Here is an 18,452-nt window from a genome sequence, read left to right as displayed (position 1 = left end):
GGCTCCGCGGTGTAATCTTTCCCTTTTTCTTTGTGAAGGATTCTCGGTGATTACTCTTTACTACCTCATTCCTCCTTGAACTTTCTCCTGTTACTTGACCCGTGTTAACTTGCTCCGGATGACCCATTAGTACCCCCGTACTCGTAACATTATTTTCACATTCATATTTGTTACCATCATCGTTGCTAGTCCTAACTTGTGGTTCCATCCTATCCATCACTCGGCTGGTCGCAGCGACAACAGCACCGATGGCAGTAGCAGCACTCGTCATTGCGGTCATAAAATTGGTCAGACTATCTACTGGTATGGTTACCTTATTACCTCTCCGTTCCTGACCTCGATTACACCCACGATCGCGCCCACGAGATGTCATTTAGTTCCTGTTAATACCAAACAAGTGATATCAAGGTGATCAGTCTCAATATCACGAGTCTAGTATTTCAAAATTCCAAATGCATGCCCATGAGCATTCATGCCACATATATCAGTTAGATATCCTAATTAGCATGTATAGACACTCAGAGTATGCTCAGAAGCATAGTCAGTCCGTTCCTCAGACTCTATAGGAGCGAACTGCTCTGATACCATAATGTAACACCCTACCACACTGAGCTTTATGCTTAAGTCATAAAATAAAGGTGGAATGGTATTACGACCTTTAAAATAAAATGTCTACATATAATAGCAGAAGGATTATAATATACTAGGAGCTTTGAAGAATAGAGAAAATAAAAATCGTGAAATAAAAGCGCAATGTTCAAGAAACGAGTTATCTTGCATACGAAGAAAGCTATAGTTGTTAAGTATAAAGTAACCAAAAACAGGAACAGAGGGTCAAAGATACAAAGCAACAAGCTCCTAACTCAGCTCGCGAAGTCAAGACTGGCCGGAGAATACACACACACATATATATACATATCCAAAATCCAAATGTACATAAACAAAATCCTGTCTTTCCATAAACTTCTAAGAGGATCAAAAAGAATAAGTTATGTAGAGAGAAAGCTAAATACACACACACACACACACACACACACACACACACACACACACACACATATATATATATCAATGTACAACAAAATAACCCAGTAACCACTTCGTTTCAGGAGTCCAGACGCTTAATGAGATACCGCTTGACCTGCATCTGAAAAACAACAACATAGTATGGGGTGAGAACTAGAGGTTCTCAGTATGGTAAAGGTGCCACACACATAATATATAAGGTCCTGGGAATGTCAGAGGCAATCCTAGAACGCCGACACTCAGATTATAGAGCTTAAAGTATTAAACAGAAGCTATAAAATGTGGTTTTCTAAGAGTATCTAATCCTAACTTAACTTAATCTTAAATCTAAGTCCCATACTGCCATTCCTCCATACCTCCATTTCTGTCAGTATTTCATAGACAAATAAACAGATAAAGGTAAGCACAAGAAGGTTACAAACACTGCAAGTAACAAATATACATTTAACATGGCAAGTACACTTAGGCACACCCAATTAATGCACAAACAAGTAATTCAAGTAGTATGCATATGATGCATGCCTATCCTATGGCTGATGAGGCTCATCTGTCGGTTATCCAGCCAACCCGACAAGTCCGAAAACCTTAGACTGTCCCTCGACGTGCATCCCCAAGAGTCTAACATAGCTTTTTCTCAAATAATCAATATTGCTCAATGGGGGTTAACACTCCCGGGAATTTATAAGTGCCCAGTCACCCTTACGTCATAGGGTCAACAGAGTATCGAGTTTTCAACCTGGTACACGTGGTGGCAAGCCACGGTACTTTACCCAGGGAATCTCGTATCTCAGATCATTTAATCATTCAAGCCAAGTATCATACATGGTTATCTGTAACATTTCATAATCAATTCATCACTTTTCAGCTTTACTTCATCTCCAAGTTATCCTCACTTCCTAGCTTCATCTGATTATCAGGTTTAATATTACTGTTTATGGCTAAAGGAATGAAAATAGAAATTTAGAAGTTTGAAATAGAATTTAAAACTCAAAAGTTACGTTTGCTGGAGCAAAGGCCACACGTCGCGTGGGAGTGTAAAGGTGCAGCTCGCGCACGCGTCCCTTTGTCATGCGTATGCGTAAGTGAAAACTTCATGTCACCCATGTGCGTGGATTACGCGTATGCGTGGACATGCTTGTTAGCTCTTTACGCGTACGCATGGGACCAGTCGCGTACGCATCACCAAAAATTCATACAACGCGTACGTGTGGGCCACGCGTATGTGTGGATGTACGTTCTTCAAAAAAAAAGATCAACCAGAGAGCTGCACAACCAAGAAAATACCACCAGCATATTAACATATTTCACACCAAAATTTCCGACAGGCATAACTCAGTCGTTTTAAATCATTTTTCTTCCGCTCTTCGAACAACATAAACTTCATGAACCCAATTTTCATTTAAAAAAAATTGAACTCAATTTAGGGTTCCTGAAGTCAAGTTATAGCCGGCCGAAGTTCAGTCTAAAACCAACTTTTTCAAATTCTTCAAAACCTCATTTTCATTTAAGATGGCCATTCCATACATTACCAAAGCTATCAATACCAACACAATATACCAACAACAATACTCAATAAAACTCTACATCATTTCATCAACCACCATTCAATAATGTTACATAATTTCACATTTCAACAACTTCATCATACTTTCCTTCTAACATCCATATAGTAACAATCTCCACCACCTAAACAAATCACCAAACGAAGCCAAACATGTTTATCAATCAAATTACTAAACATTAAATATACACCTGCATTCCAGCTTATCCTATGGTTATCTAGCCTAAGTTTTCACAGAACATTACATATTAAATGTAAGAAACCTAAACCATACCTTGGCCGATTCCCTCGTAGCGACCAAAACAATTCACTCAACAAACACAGCCCCAAAGCTCAACCAAAATACTAATGCCCAGCCTCCACCAAAATTCCACGTCCACAATTTCAAGCTCCAATTATTTATTCACAACCTAATACACATTCATAACACATATATATCCAATTTAATACCCAAAACTCAAATTCAGTGAAATTAAAACAGAATCATAGTATCCTCACCTTACCCAAGCTTCACATAAGCAAGAGTGAATATTTTTCTCAAGCTAATTGGATCCTAAAACATCAAAGAACAAGGAAATTCAATAACTCCACTCAATTTTTGAAAATTGGGGGAAGAAGTGACTGGGAACAAAAAAACGAGTTACATATGAAATTTTTCCGGTAGAAACATAGATCTCGACGCGATGGTGACGCATGGCCGCAAACGGTGCGGCAATCGGAGCTCGGACGGAGGAGTTACGGCGAGTTGAATTTTGCCGTAAGGGTTTCGGCGTTCCTTTCTTTCCCTGGAGCTTTCAGCGTTGTTCAGCTGAAATGAGGAAGAGAAGGGCTTGGGTTCATTTAAAGGTTGGTCCTGTAGGGCTGACAGGCCCGGTTCAACCAGTTCGGTCTGTTCGGTCCAATCTTAGACCGTTTTTTCGAAATCAGTGTCAAAATTCTCGTTTCGATGAGCTCTATCCTAATTTAATATAATATTCACATTTCTAATTTTTGTTATTAAAAACTAATTATTTACTAATTTAACAGGGTTTACATTTGAGCTCGAGAATCTTCATATTCCTGTGTCAAATCTTTGTGTTGTTTTTTCTCCATCTACCCTTCACTTGTGGCATCACCGTCTTGCCCACAGCTCCTTAGGAAAATTCCGTCCTCTTGTGTCTAAGGGTGTTTTGGGTCAGGTTAATAATGAATCTTTTGATTGTATTCCTTGTCAGATTGCCAAATAACCTGCTTTATCTTTTCACAATAATTCATCTCTTGCTTGCTCCCCTTTTGATCTTATCCACTCTGATATTTAGAACCTCGCTCCTACCGCTTCTATAGGAGAGGCTCGATACTTTGTAGTTTTCATTCATAATTATTCACCCTTTACTTGGATTTATTTGATGACTAATCTCCATGAGCTACCTCAGATTTATATTAACTTTGCCACTATGATTAAAACTTAGTTTTCCAAGGTCATTAAAGTTTTTTGACGCGATAATGCTATGGAATACCATGACTCCAAGCTTTTAACTTTTCTTGATAAACATGATACTTTGTCCGAGTTTTCTTGCCCTAGTATATCTCAAAAAAATGGATGGGTTAAACACAAACACCGTCACATTCTTGACTCTATTCGTGCAATGCTTATTTCTTCTTCGTGTCCTGAGTGTACTTGGAGTGAAGCTGTCCTTACTACTGTCCATGTTATCAATAGGCTCCCTTTTTCTATACTTGGTAATATTACTCCATTTGAGCATCTTTATCATACTTCTCCAAATTGCATTTCTTTTCGAATTTTTGGTTGTGTCTGTTTTATTCTTCTTCAGCCTAATGAACATACTAAACTTGAACCTCGGGCTCGCATATACTGTTTCCTTGGTTATGGCACTGGACACAAAGGTTATCATTGTTGGGGTCCTCTTTCCAAATGTATTCATATATCTCGTCATGTTGTATTTTGGGAGCATCACATGTTTTCTAAGTTCTCCTCATTTGAGTCCATTCCTCCTACTCAGTCACCGTTTTTCACTAACCCTAATGTTGATATTTTTTCTAGTGATGATTCTACAGGTTCTATCTTCAGTCAACTTCTCGAGTCTTCTACTCTTCCGCCTTCTCCACCTCTCGATGATTTTAGACCAGACGATGATCCTGCTCCTGCTATCATGCTTCCTCCCTCCAATCATTCTTCTAGGATAAGAAATTCACCTCCTCATCTTCTTGATTATCATTATTTTTCTACTATTCTTCATCACAATAAACTTCAGTCATTCCGAGAAGCCTCCACAAATCCACATTGGCAGCAAGGAATGCAGGACGAAATCCAGGTACTTGAAAAAGCACACACTTGGGATTTGGTTGATCCTCCTTCTAATCATAAAATTGTGGGTAGTAGATGGGTATACAAGATCAAGACTCGTTTTGATAGTTCTATTGACCGTTATAAATCACGATTGGTCGCTTAAGGATGTATGCAAGAGTATGGTATTGATTATGAAGAGAGTTTTGCTCCGATTGCTCGGCTCACATCTGTTCGCGCTCTCCTTGCCATTGCTGCGGTCAGAAAATGGTCTCTCGGTCAGATGGATGTGAAGAATGAATTTCATAATGGGAATTTTTAAAAAAATGTCTATATGAAGCCACCCCCGGGATATCCTTGTCCGTCTAGCAAAGTCTGTCTCCTTTACAAGGCACTTTATTGTCTTAAGCAAGCTCCACGTGAATGGTTTGTTAAGTTCAGCACTACTATATGCAATCTTAGATTCACTTGCAGTCCTCATGAGAATGCCCTCTTTATTCGTAAGAGTGAACGTGGAGTTGTTCTTCTACTTTCGTATGTTGATGACATGATCATTATTGAAGATGATGTTGATGGTATCTCTGATCTCAAAGCGTCCTTTCACCATGCTTTTGAGATGAAAGATCTTGATTCTCTCAGTTATTTTCTTAGTCTAGAAGTCATATTCATTGATGATGGTATCTATCTCTCTCAAGCTAAGTATACTTTAGATCTTTTTGCTTGAGCCAGAATTACAGATAGTCGTACTGAATCTACTCCCTTTGAGCCTAATGTTCGATTTACCCCTATGGATGGCACTGTTTTGGATGATCCTACTCTTTATCGACAGTTAGTTGGAGGTTTCGTCTACTTGACTGTCACATGACCATACATCGCCTATCCAGTTCATGTTCTTAGCCAGTTCTTGTCAGCTCATCGTACTACTTACTATGCGGTTGTTCTTTGCATTTTTTGTTACATCAAAGGCTCTCTGTTTCATGGTCTTCATTTTTCTGTCCATTCATCTTTATCTTTTCAGGCGTACTCAAATGCTTATTAGGCTGGTGATCCCACTGATCGTCGTTCTACTACTGGTTATTGTTTGTTTCTTGGTGACTCTCTCATTTCCTGGCGAGACAAGAAGCAAACATTCACTGTTCGATCAAGCACAGAAGCTAAATACAGTGCTCTCGCTGACACCACTGCTGAGGTTATCTCGATTTGTTGGTTTTTTTTTTTGAAGACTTGGGTGCTCCTCAGTCGTCCCCGAATGATGTTTTTTGTGACAACCGCAATGCTATTCAGATTGTCCATAATGATGTTTTACATGAACACACCAAACACATTGATATCGATTGTCACTTTATTCAGCAACGTCTCCTTATTGATGTTATTCGTCTCATAGCTGTTGAAACTCTGGATCAGACTGCGGATATCTTCACGAAAGCTCATCATCCTACTTGCTTTCGAACTCTAGTATCCAAACTCAAGCTTGTATCTTTAGCTTCCACTTGAGTTTGAGGGGGATGTTAGAGTATAATTAGGATCAATTAAAATTAGTTAGAATCATATCATATCTGTATATTTATTGTAGGATTTTATACTTTTATTGCTTTGATTCTCCTAACACCTATATATACTCTTGTACATTATACATTTGAGGACACACTGAATAATACACTCTTCAGATTTCTCTCTTGTTTCTAACAAAGAAGAAGAAGATGCAACAGCAACATGGGTGAAGAAGAATGTGCGCATGAATTTAAAACTCTTGATAACAATTTGGTTGGATTTGGTTAGGTATTTTACTTGGTTGTGGATCTTTTCTCTTAGAAATATTAGTTTGTTAGTTTCTAGATAATAATTTAACGAGCATGTTATTTGTATATAAAAATTAATTATTAAATTAACGATAATATAAATTAGGGCAAAAAACCCAATTAAGCCAAGGGGAGAACAATATTACACGAATTAGCCAATCTGAAAATAGCTTCATGAATTAACCAAACCAGATTTTTATGTAATTCGAAACAGCTAAATTTGAATTACATTTGCACATAATTCGAATCAACATACTTTGAATTATAATCGAACACAAGCACACACTAATTCGAATCTACATAATTCGAATTATAAAAAAGCATAATTCGAACTAGGTTGCTTCGAATTACACTTGTGCACCATTCCCCAAGTAGTTCGAATCTAGCTGATTCGAATTACTCACATTTTGCCTCAAATAGTAATTCGAATGGGGTTGATTCGAATTACACTGGATTCAGCTATATAAGCAGTTCGAACCCACCTCATTCGAATCACTTTTCTATTCTCATACCCCACCAAATCCCAGAGAAAACGACCCAGATTCGCTCTCATCAGAATATTCAGCCGATGGGGGACGATCCGGAAAGGCTATATCGTTTGAAAGGAGTTGCTCATATAGCCGGGGTCATCAACGACGAGGTTAGTAGATAGAAAAATTTGTGATAGTGGTTTATCTGAATTAGTGGTTTTGAATGCGGTTTTGTTGGCAGTTTATGTTAGTGGTTTATGCTAGTGGTATTGCAAGTGGTTTATTTTAGAGATTTTGCATGTGGTTTTGTTGGCGGTTTATGTTAGTGGTTTCTGTCAGTGGTTTTTGTTAATGGTATTGCATGCGGTTGATTTTAGTGATTTTGTATGCGGTTTTGTTGATGGTATATGTTAGCGGTTTATGTTGGTGGTGTTGGAAGTGGTTTATTTAGTGGTTTTGCATGCAGTTTATGTTAGTGGTTTTGAATGTGGTTTTCGTAAGTGGATTTGCATGTGATTTATGTTAGTGGTTTACATTAGCGGTTTATGCATGCGGTTTTGCTAGTGGTTTATTATATTGCCTTTGTATGTGCTTTTTGTTAGTGGTTTCCATAAGTGGTTTATGTTGTTAGTTGTTTTTGTTAGTGATTTTGTAAGTGGTTCTAATTATGCGGTCCATGTAATGCGCAGCCCCAGCGATGCATCTCGAGCATGCAGCGGTAGCAGGGCATGCGACTCGATGAGAGGTACGTTCCGTACTTGCAGATAGCCGGATTATACCATCTTGCGAGACTGAACGATAGATGATTCCGATTAGATGAGCCCCTTGTCAGTGCCTTTGTCGAGCAGTGGCATCCGAAAACGCACACCTTCCACATGCCCTTCGGAGAGTGCACGGTCACACTTCAGGACGTGGTGTACCAGTTGGAGTTGCCAGTGGACGGGCGTTATGTCAGTGGTTGCCTGACAGATTTCCAGATATACATCCAGGGTGGCAATCCAGCTTGGGTGTGGTTCCAGGAGTTGCTTGGGGTGATTCCTCCTGCGAACCAAGTTCAGAAGTTCGCAGTAAACTGCACCTGGTTCCAGGAGACTTTTGGAGAGTGCCCCGCGGGAGCCGATGAGGAGACTGTGCGGCGCTTTGCTTGTGCCTAGGCACTCAGCTGTTTGCCAACAAGTCCGGCAACCGTATTCACATAAGATGGCTACCCTACGTGGCTAGGCTTGAGGATATCAAACCATTAATCGAACTCTACCTCAGTCTTAGCATATGCTGCATTCACAAGAAGCCTCTTTGCGTCTTTGCCCTTGAAGGTTAGGACAAAATTTGCTGCTACATATCGAATGCAGAATGCATGGTATGCAGCTGGAGGTAGCCATCTTTTGTCAGGAGCCTCAAGCGCGGCCTTGATGCCGTTATGCCTGTCCAATATAACCAGCAGACCCGGCTGCGGTATCACGTGCTGACGCAGGTGGGAGAGAAAGAAGGACTAGGACTCGGCATTCTCACCCTCAACTAGTGCGAATGCAACAGGCAGAATGTTGGAGTTCCCGTCCTGTACAATCGCGACAAGCAATGTTCCCCATACTTGCCATACATATGGGTGCCGTCAATACTAACCAACGGCTTGCAATGACGGAATGCCTCGATACATGGTGGAAACGTCCAGAACAGTCGGTAAAAATAAGCTTGAGACTCGTCCAGCTGTCCCCCAACTCGAATAGGGCTCGTCCTAAGGACTGCAACAGTACCAGGCATCGTCAACTAAACTCCTAACACCCACCTAGGGAGCTCGTTGTACGACTCATCCTAATCACCATAGATGAGGGCAACAACCTTCTGCTTCGCTAACCAGACCCTCCTGTACGTCGGCCTAAACCCAAAGTGTGTGGCTGTGGCATTTAGGAGCACCTTGATGCTGACGGATGCATCAGCCCTAACCATTGGCATAATGAATGACGGGATCACATGGTAATCCAAACTCCTGTGGTCGCTGAAGATGGAGGTCGCGAGACACATATACGGTCTATTGTACCGTTTGACCTCCCAAATGCCCTTGCGCTGCCGAAGACTAAGCCGAATCAACCATGTGCACCCATTCCCAAACTCAGAACACTTGCCAACATACCGGCGATAGTCATACTCCACTACCTTGTACTGTACCCCTCGTCGGATGCTGTAAGTCTTGACACTTAACACGGCCTCATCTTTATCCTGAAATTGCTGACCAACCTAAAACTCTGTCAGACCAGCAGACCCTTCCGCATCTCTAGCGCCAAATCCAGCAGGCTCCCCAGGAACCCCTCATGCCTCATGGCATCCAAGTCCAAAGATGAAAAATGTGGAGGGTACTGCTGTGTGCCAGAGCTAGAACCACCTCGCGCCCCAGCAGGCTCACTCGCTCCAATATCATCGCCACTGTCATCAGCAATCATATCCGGCTCTACATCATCGTCCTCCGGATCATCCAACAATCCATCTCCAACCCCAGCCGGTGCAGCACACTGTAAAGAGGTCGGCACAAAATTCCCTATTCTGACCTCGTCGCCTACACTGCCGTTGAGATCAACAGCGAACGAAGGGGAGGCGACAGGCTGGACGGGTGGCTCGTACACAGGGACAGACGAAGATGCACCGGCAGGTCTGGAGCTAGAACCGGCTACCGTGCCTAAAGTGGGGGTATTCCGGTTCGAACCCCCCGAGCCGGATACCACATCAACCAACTTTGCCAACAGCTCTGGTGTCCTCACTTCGGGAAACTGCCGGCGATAATGAAACATGACCTGCAAGTCCTCATCACTCTCGATCGTGAAACAATCATACTTCACGGTTTCTTGGAGCACCGTGATTGAAATGCGATAGAAAAACTTCTTAACCCGTTTCACACCTTCCAGACCAAGTTTCAGCAGTACAGAGTTAACAAGGTCATCATACCTCGTCGTAGGCCTCACAAAAATACTGAGAGGATCCTTATCAGTGAACTTTACACCGGAACGTGTTTTCCTCTTAATCGATCCTCTGTGGTGAACCAACGCTACAAAACTCTCCTCACTATCCATTTTCCCCCTCTAATGAGAGCAACTCACGTTCACACCATATATATACATCTCTGGTCCTTTATAATTCGAACCAGCCTGGTTCGAACTATACTTTGTGTAATTCGAATTAACCCATTTCGAATTACATGATTTTGCGTCATTGGAAGTAGTTCGAATCAACATGATTCGAATTACATGTTATTGTGTAATTCGAATCAGTTGAATTCGAATTATGTTGGTTTGTGTGTCAGTCTATAATTCGAATCTACATGATTCGAATTACATGTTATATGAGTTCGAACTTACCTGTTTCGAACTACATGTAAACGTGATTTGGTTGATTGATCAACCAAATTTTGCTTTGGCTGATTTGTGTTTTTTGCCCTATAAATTATATGTTAAAATATAAAATATATATTAAAATAAATTAAATAATACATGTAGTATTCTTCTAATACTGAATAAATGAGATTCAGTATTGCGTTTGGTAATATAGAACTAAAATTAAATTTTGGGATACAAAATTTTAGTTTTTTTTAATATCTCTTTAAAACACAAAAAATTAAAAATTTGTTGGGATAAAAAGTGAAACTTTAATAACATTTATTTCAGAAATTACCTTCATTTAACTTTTCAAATTCTAAATTTAACTCCACTTTTTCTTTTTTAACAAAAACATAATTCAATCATATACATTTTACACCAAATACAATACAAAGATTTAATTTAGTCTAAATTTTTCTTATAAACCACCAAAACAAAACTCCCCTTTAGAATATTTTTACTTCTACTATTAGACTAACATAGAGAGAAAAGTGAGTGTCTTAAATCCTAATCCAAAGATTTGACTGTCAAAATCACATAAGTTGGGTTTGTTTACGAGAACAGGATAAGACAAGACACTGAGAAGTTTACGAGAGAACAGGATAAGAACATAATTCAATCATATACATTTTACACCAAATACAATACAAAGATTTAATTTAGTCTAAATTTTTCTTATAAACCACCAAAACAAAACTCCCCTTTAGAATATTTTTACTTCTACTATTAGACTAACATAGAGAGAAAAGTGAGTGTCTTAAATCCTAATCCAAAGATTTGACTGTCAAAATCACATAAGTTGGGTTTGTTTACGAGAACAGGATAAGACAAGACACTGAGAAGTTTACGAGAACAGGATAAGACAAGACACTGAGAACAGACACAAAGAACAGAGATACAAAAATTTTGTGTTCTTATATTTTTTTTGTGATAAACTAAAACAAATTATGAAAATTTAATTCATTCCTATTTTTTTTATCCAAAAAATTTGAAAAAAATATAATAGTAAAAAAATTAATAAAAATAATAAAAAAAATAAAAAATAAAATATATTTTTTATTAAAAAAATATATTAATTCAATATTTTTAGATACAATATTTTTATATATATCTTATCTATTAAATATAATTTTATGTTTTTATATTTTTGTCTCAGTACTGTGTCTGTAAATAAAAGTGTCCAAGGTCCACACTTCCCATACAAAATGATTACCATTTTTTTTTGCAATCTTATTATTATTGGCCTTTGTCTAACAGCTCTGTCTGTGTGCCGTTAGATCTTACCAATCAAAGAGTCCTTAGTCCCTCAGGATTCGAACACCGAAATTAATATTTTATTCCTACAGCACTTCTGTGTCTGTGTCTTGGAACTTAGAAAAGACCAATGAAAGAAAGGCATCAATTTTTGGCATCGGTTTCTGTAAGCAACTACTAAATTAAATAAAAATAGTTCCTTTTTTTCCACTTCCCTTCTTCCCTTGTCTTCTCCCCACCTCACCCTCCATCACAAATTCAAAAACTTGCATTCCATACTCTTTATTTTTTCTTTTTCTTTTTCTTTTTCTCTTTTGAGTGAATCACAAACACCCGAAGATTAGGCCCAGAGTAATTTCGGTTGAAAGAAGGAAAAGAAAGAAATGGAATCGAGTAGCATTGATAGCAGTATATTGTCCTTGACTATGATGGAGGAAGATGAGCATACCCATCATCAGTTTTCTTCGATCTCGAAGCTGCACAACAATGGCCCCACCACAACCAGTGTCCATGACCTTCTTGAGTGCCCTGTTTGCACAAATTCAATGTACCCTCCAATCCACCAGGTCTTTCTTCTCTGATGTACCCCTTTCCGCTTTATGGCCTTTGCTTCCCACAATCATGCTCCTTTTTAGCTCTCTCATTACTTGCTTCCGTGTTTCTTTCTTTATAAGTTGTGTTTGATGCTATTTGCTTGCTTGCAATCATCATTCTGTTACTTTTTTTTAGGAAAAAGTAAAATATTAATTAAAGAGAGGATTTATTTTCTATTTTATAAATAGGTGCTTATGGTTGTGTGGTTTGGGATATTATGAAGTGTTATGATTGCATTGGAAGTCTTCAATGTTGAGATCTTATGTTTTACTGGAAATTTCAGTTTGCATGATGATGTTGATTATGATAGTGAATCCTCAGGGTTTGATTGATTCGGGTGGGTTGTTGGAGTGGTTTATAAAGGGTGAAGATACTCTCATCAAAGCTTGGTTCTTTCTAAAGTTGACTTTTTTTTGTTGTTGCAAGTTTCTTCTCACCTGTTACCTTGTTTACTTTAGGTAAAGTTGTTTGATTGGTAATGAATGGAATGGGAAAATTTTGAGTAAATGCCATTTTGTTATTCTTCAAGTCATGCTTGTGATGTTGGAGGCTTAGCCTACCAAAAGAGGCATAAAAAATGAATTTAGATCCTGGAAAGTGAGAAAGTTGGTGGGGTGGTAAAATAAAAGATCGATGATCACCGTTGATTTTGTAACTTTCATGAAATATGTATCTGATTATCTTAATTTAAAAGTGATTAATTCTTCATTTTACCACTTTATCAACTTCCTTGTTTTTAGAGGGCTTTGATTCATAAAAAATTATTGTTTTGGTAGATTTAGTTTTTAAATGAGAAAACAAACTTAATTACATCAGTGAAATCTTGACGGAGAGTGATAATTTTAATTAATGTATATGTGTCATTCTAGATTGATGATTGTTGTAAGGAGTTATTATCGTTTCTCAATGATGTGAAGGTGAATTACGCACTTGTGGTTTAGAAGGACCAGAGAATCTCTTTTGGTTAGGAACTTAGGATGCGTAATAGTTTGACATTTATTTAGTTATTCCATCTTTGCGTATAGAAATTGGCTTGGAATGTTGTTGTTCCACGGCAACATCATTAGCCAGATGCCCTTTTCATTGTGTTTAGTTAGATATGTTAGTAATATTTTATAGGGTTTAGTTTAACGTAAGGCCATATATGTGTTTTGAAGGCACAAGTTAAAAGGTATCAATTGAGAAAATTTTTGTGAAAAAAAGATACAATATTTAAGTTGTTAACGTATTTATTATATAGTTGTTAAAATAAAAATTTAAAAACTTTTATTAGTAGTAATCTTTAATACGTGTCTTTAAACACTTATTAACTAAATCCTATTTTATATTCTCTTATGAATTGATGTGCACTTATTGCAAATATGAGACATTGGTGGTTCATATTTTCTCTAACACTGACAACACAGCATTCTTTTTGCTACAATATCATATAATAAGTTGGAAGTGACATACATATGACTATGAATAACTAGTCTTATTCCTAATTAGGATGTCTAGTCATGTAGTAGTGCTAGCAAAAAATTTCTTCACATTATTTTGGTCCTTATAAAGAGTACCCATGAATTTATAAACTATATTACTCAGTACATTCATAACTCAATCTATTCCATATTTTCAGAACAGATATGATAGTACAAAACAAGTGTCTGATTGTTGAGTTTGGTTATGCAGTGTCACAATGGGCATACCCTTTGTTCAACTTGCAAGACAAGGGTACACAACCGGTGCCCGACTTGCAGACAGGAACTCGGAGACATAAGGTGTCTGGCATTGGAGAAGATAGCAGAATCACTTGAACTTCCTTGCAGATACATCTCTCTTGGTTGTCCAGAGATATTTCCATATTACAGCAAACTAAAACATGAGGCTATTTGTAACTTCAGACCATACAACTGCCCTTATGCCGGCTCAGACTGCTCTATCGTCGGAGATATCCCGTACCTTGTCGCTCATTTAAGAGATGATCACAGGGTTGATATGCATTCTGGCTGCACGTTCAACCATCGCTATGTCAAGTCTAATCCCATGGAAGTAGAAAATGCTACTTGGATGCTAACAGTAAGAATAAAATTTTCCACAAACACAACCATATTTTGTTCAACTTGCACTCTTATTCCAATTGATATGGTTGACTCCAAATTTTTTTTTTCATGTCAGGTGTTCCACTGTTTCGGCCAGTATTTCTGTCTCCATTTTGAAGCATTCCAGCTCGGTATGGCTCCAGTTTACATGGCATTCCTCCGGTTCATGGGAGACGAAAGAGAGGCCCGTAACTACAGCTACAGCCTGGAGGTAGGAGGAAACGGACGCAAGCTAACCTTCGAGGGGAGTCCAAGAAGCATCAGAGATAGCCACAAGAAAGTCCGAGACAGCCACGATGGCCTCATTATATACCGTCACATGGCGCTCTTCTTTTCGGGCGGGGACAGGAAAGAGTTGAAGCTGAGAGTGACAGGAAGAATATGGAAAGAGCAGCAGAACCCTGATGGTGGAGTGTGCATTCCCAATCTGTGTACCTAAGGTTCATTGTATTCTATTGTATTGTATCTCTCTAACCTTGCTTTCTAGATGTAGATAATTTTTGAAGTAATCTATGCTTGGCCAATGGTCATGGAGGTGGTGGCTTTCAACTCAAAATAAATAACCAAGTATATGATCCTACGTGTAACATATGCTAAATTAGTCCCTTGAGACAGTTTTGGTCATTACAAAAAAAATGCAAAATCAAATATGCCACTGCTCATAGGATTTATGAATTAAATTCTGCTACTCATCTCCGTTCTTAAAATGTTTCATATGTTAATTCTTGGATACCCTAATGTTTCAAAGATTTAGTAATATGCTCACAAGGTTAGTGTGAATGGAAAGGGTTCAACATACGTTTTATAAGAACAAGAGTTCAAAACATTCATCCGTTAAATAGTATATATTAAGTATGTGACAACCAAAATATATCACATGATATTTTCTCATTCAAATAAAATGCAATCTTTTTCTACTAAAATTAAGAAGTTTTTTCTTTCTCCACTTTATCTCTTTATTTTATATTATCAAATGAAAAAAAAACCTAGCAACAAAACTTCAATGACTGTTCTTCCGATCGATAGTTTATTAAAACTTACAATTCCGCAATATTATGTCGTACAAAAATACTACTTTGAGGCTAAAAACCTTGATCTTAATAAATTGAGCAAAATGTGCAACTGCTCGTTTTAGCAATTTCAACTTTCCAAATTGGATTAGGAACAAAGAAATGAGATCAAATATGATACAATTTTCATCTTTGTTGCTTCTCCCTTGGTTTATATTATGCAATAGACTTTAAACCGAAAAAGGTTGCACCAAACAAGCACACAACAAACTCAGTGCATCATACAACCTTGCCAATAAAGACGGTGTAACCCTTTTTCTGAAATTTAGAGGGAGGAGGCACATTAAATATTCAAGGAGGAGAAGCTTACTCTCTCTATATATATGGCAATTCAATGATAATTTATAAGGCCTCCAGCCCTCCAGTGCCAGTAGAAGGCACTGAAGAAAAAATTCTAATTAAATTCTATTCGCTCAAGTTGATGCACAATAATAATACAGTGTGCTGACTAAGCAGGTGCTATACTAGATGCTGCATCAGAGCAAATAGTATGTGAAATGAATGATACAGTTTTTTGACAAAAAAATGGCAACATAATCAATCCCTTAAGTCCCAACAACACAAGCTTGACAACAGAAACAGGCTACTAAGAAGCCAAGTAGAGCACCAGCAATAACTTGGGATGGAGTGTGTCCTAGAAGTTCCTTCAGTTTCCTTTCGCTAATTGGATGCCCTTTGAACAAGTCTGCTACAATCATATTTAGCACCTGTCAGATTACCACGAACAGAACAAATGACAACAGGTTAGAAATCACCTTGATCCTAAGGAACAACAACAACAAAAATAAAAATGCATAGGACTTTGGCAGTTAAAATGAGACAGAGACAGTTTTAATATCTTACAATTTGACGGGGAAAAACCGCAATAATGGATGTTTAAAACTCAAAAGTCGGTGTTGTAGAACAAACATGGAATGCAAATCATGAAAGATACACATAATGATTCATAACCTAACTAGTCACTTAATATGGAAAGGTCAAAAGAGGTGAATTACAAGAGCTGCCTATTGGCAGAGAAATATGTTTAGTGTCGAAATAAGTAAACTGCAAGTGCAACCTATGACAGAGAGGCAAAGCTAAATTCGGTTGCATAACAAGGAGTCTTGAGGGGAATTTCCATTTGATCTAAGCTTTATGGCAGAATACCATTTATCTGCACACAAATATGTTGTTTCTTTAAGCACCTTAACAAGAATGTACTTTGCTACGTTTGTTTACAGGATGGGATACTGAGATAGGGACACAGAGACATACAATCATGTTTGACAGATGAGACATAAATAGAGACATTGTGTTAGTATATTTTGTGTCCATCCTGACATGAAGGACACAGAAACATTAACAAGGATACAACTTATTTTTCATTTTTTCTTTCATTATTCTTGTTAATTTTTTATAATTATACTTTTTATTATTATATTTTTCTTCTAAAAAATTTTGAATGAAAAAAATGAAAATAAATTAGATTTTCATAATTTGTTCTACTTTATCACCAAATAGAATATAAGAACACTAAATAATGTGTCTCTATCTTTTATATCTTGTTCTCAATGTCTTGTCTTGTCCTGATATTAGAAACAAACGCAGTCTTAAGGTTCATTTCAGTAAATCCGCTTAGTACAATCACCCGGTAATCAGAAACTAACTAAAGAACTAAAATTCCTAGTTGCCAAGCAAAATAAGTTTCAGACTTATGATTGTGTTAGAAAACAAGAATTTAAGCCCAGTTGAACCAACCTAATACTTTATTCCCGATTTCTCATTGAATGAACATCATATAGCTCTAAGTGAACTTAACATTGTTTGCATTACACCCTATATATCCACACTTAAAAAAAAAAAAAAAAAAAAAAAAAAAAACTTTTTAGCTACCAAAGCTAACTTTGCACTCTGCAAACAGTCCTCTTTTTCCGACAAGTTCCATTTTTTCTTTTTTAATTTCCTGTAATCAAATATTTGAGAAACAAAGCAAGCACAACCGAAAGTACGAGGTGCAATAAATGCATCAAAATGAAAACAATCTGAGACAGAGAAGAACAAGGGATTACCGCAGCTTGCATACCAGCATGTCTCCTGACACCAATTGCATCATACATGACAATAAGGCTGAAGCCCAAACACACCGGAAAGAGCGAGTCAGCGACGCCATGACAGAGAGCAACGGAGGTGGTTAGGGCAGTGCAAAGCGCAGAGTGCGAGGACGGCATCCCCCCAGAAGCAAACAAGAGCTTCAAGTCCCACGTCCTCTCCACGAAGAAGTTCAAGAAAACCTTCATCGACTGCGCTATGAGCCACGCCAACAGCCCCGAAACGAAGGTTGGATTCGCCGCCAATGTCGCCACAAAGGGACTTATCCGAAGCTTAGCATTGGCTGTGACGCTCAACAGAGCCATCCCCAACCCTCCTCTGTTCTGAAGGTAGCAACCGTTCCACTCTTCCATTGCTTTGTCTGCATCAGTTGTGCAAGCTTGGAAGCTGGAAAGCCACTTGTGGGTGTGCAAAGATGCTACCTTTTTTATCGTTTGCAGCACCCAGACGGGGGTTCTTGGGGAATTCCATGGAGGAGATGTGTAGGAAGAAGAAACACAAGTGGTGGTGGGTCTGAAGTTAAAGAATGAAAAGGTGGTAGATGGGGAAAGTGGGGTGATTGCGATTGGGGTGCAAGTGAATGAAGTCAGCGAGAGAAGAGAGTCCATGGAAGGGGTTTTGTGTGTGTTGGTGTTGTTGTAAGTTCAGTCAGCATTTCAAAAGAAACAAGCATGGAGAGTGAATGAAGGAAGGAATTATTAATGGGATAGATAAGAAGGAATGTAACAGAGAGTTAGAAAGACAGAGGTAGGGCAGATAGAGAAAATTAGGGAACCAGTGACATCTTGTCTTGTTTCTCATTTACATATTCATTTCCCATAAAACAAGTATCATCATAATTTTAAAGCATATTCGATTACTCT

The 18,452-nt window shown here is 38.2% G+C and overlaps 2 protein-coding genes across 3 annotated transcripts; one reads left to right on the top strand and one right to left on the bottom strand.

Annotated features, from left to right (window-relative positions):
• Positions 1-11,670: 11,670 nt before the first annotated feature.
• LOC112758448 (E3 ubiquitin-protein ligase SINAT5) lies at positions 11,671-15,138 on the top strand. The gene is made up of 3 exons (XM_025807126.3): positions 11,671-12,322; positions 14,022-14,408; positions 14,508-15,138. The coding sequence occupies exons 1-3, from the start codon at positions 12,140-12,142 to the stop codon at positions 14,868-14,870; spliced, it is 933 nt and encodes a 310-aa protein (XP_025662911.1). The 5' UTR covers positions 11,671-12,139; the 3' UTR covers positions 14,871-15,138.
• Positions 15,139-15,789: 651 nt separating this feature from the next.
• Positions 15,790-18,439, bottom strand: LOC112758531 (uncharacterized). Of its 2 annotated transcripts, none has more exons than XM_025807233.3 (2): positions 17,550-18,439; positions 15,790-16,208 (listed from the first exon to the last, which is right to left on the bottom strand). In XM_025807233.3, the coding sequence occupies exons 1-2, from the start codon at positions 18,195-18,197 to the stop codon at positions 16,047-16,049; spliced, it is 810 nt and encodes a 269-aa protein (XP_025663018.1). In that variant the 5' UTR covers positions 18,198-18,439; the 3' UTR covers positions 15,790-16,046. The 2 variants fall into 2 exon arrangements, with proteins under 2 accessions (XP_025663018.1, XP_025663019.1); XM_025807234.3 differs by having other exon boundaries at positions 17,564-18,407.
• Positions 18,440-18,452: the final 13 nt, after the last annotated feature.

This window comes from Arachis hypogaea, chromosome 16 (assembly GCF_003086295.3).
Source record: "Arachis hypogaea cultivar Tifrunner chromosome 16, arahy.Tifrunner.gnm2.J5K5, whole genome shotgun sequence".
Lineage (NCBI taxonomy): Eukaryota > Viridiplantae > Streptophyta > Magnoliopsida > Fabales > Fabaceae > Arachis > Arachis hypogaea.
This window is presented reverse-complemented; position numbering and strand designations above follow the sequence as displayed.

Coding starts and splice junctions, on each gene's coding strand:
- LOC112758448 (XM_025807126.3), top strand. CDS start 12,140: ATGGAATCGAGTAGCATTGATAGCAGTATATTGTCCTTGACTATGATG. Junction 12,323..14,021: donor TGTACCCTCCAATCCACCAG/GTCTTTCTTCTC, acceptor TTGGTTATGCAG/TGTCACAATGGGCATACCCT. Junction 14,409..14,507: donor ATGCTACTTGGATGCTAACA/GTAAGAATAAAA, acceptor TTTTCATGTCAG/GTGTTCCACTGTTTCGGCCA.
- LOC112758531 (XM_025807233.3), bottom strand. CDS start 18,197: ATGGACTCTCTTCTCTCGCTGACTTCATTCACTTGCACCCCAATCGCA. Junction 16,209..17,549: donor ATGCTGGTATGCAAGCTGCG/GTAATCCCTTGT, acceptor GTAATCTGACAG/GTGCTAAATATGATTGTAGC.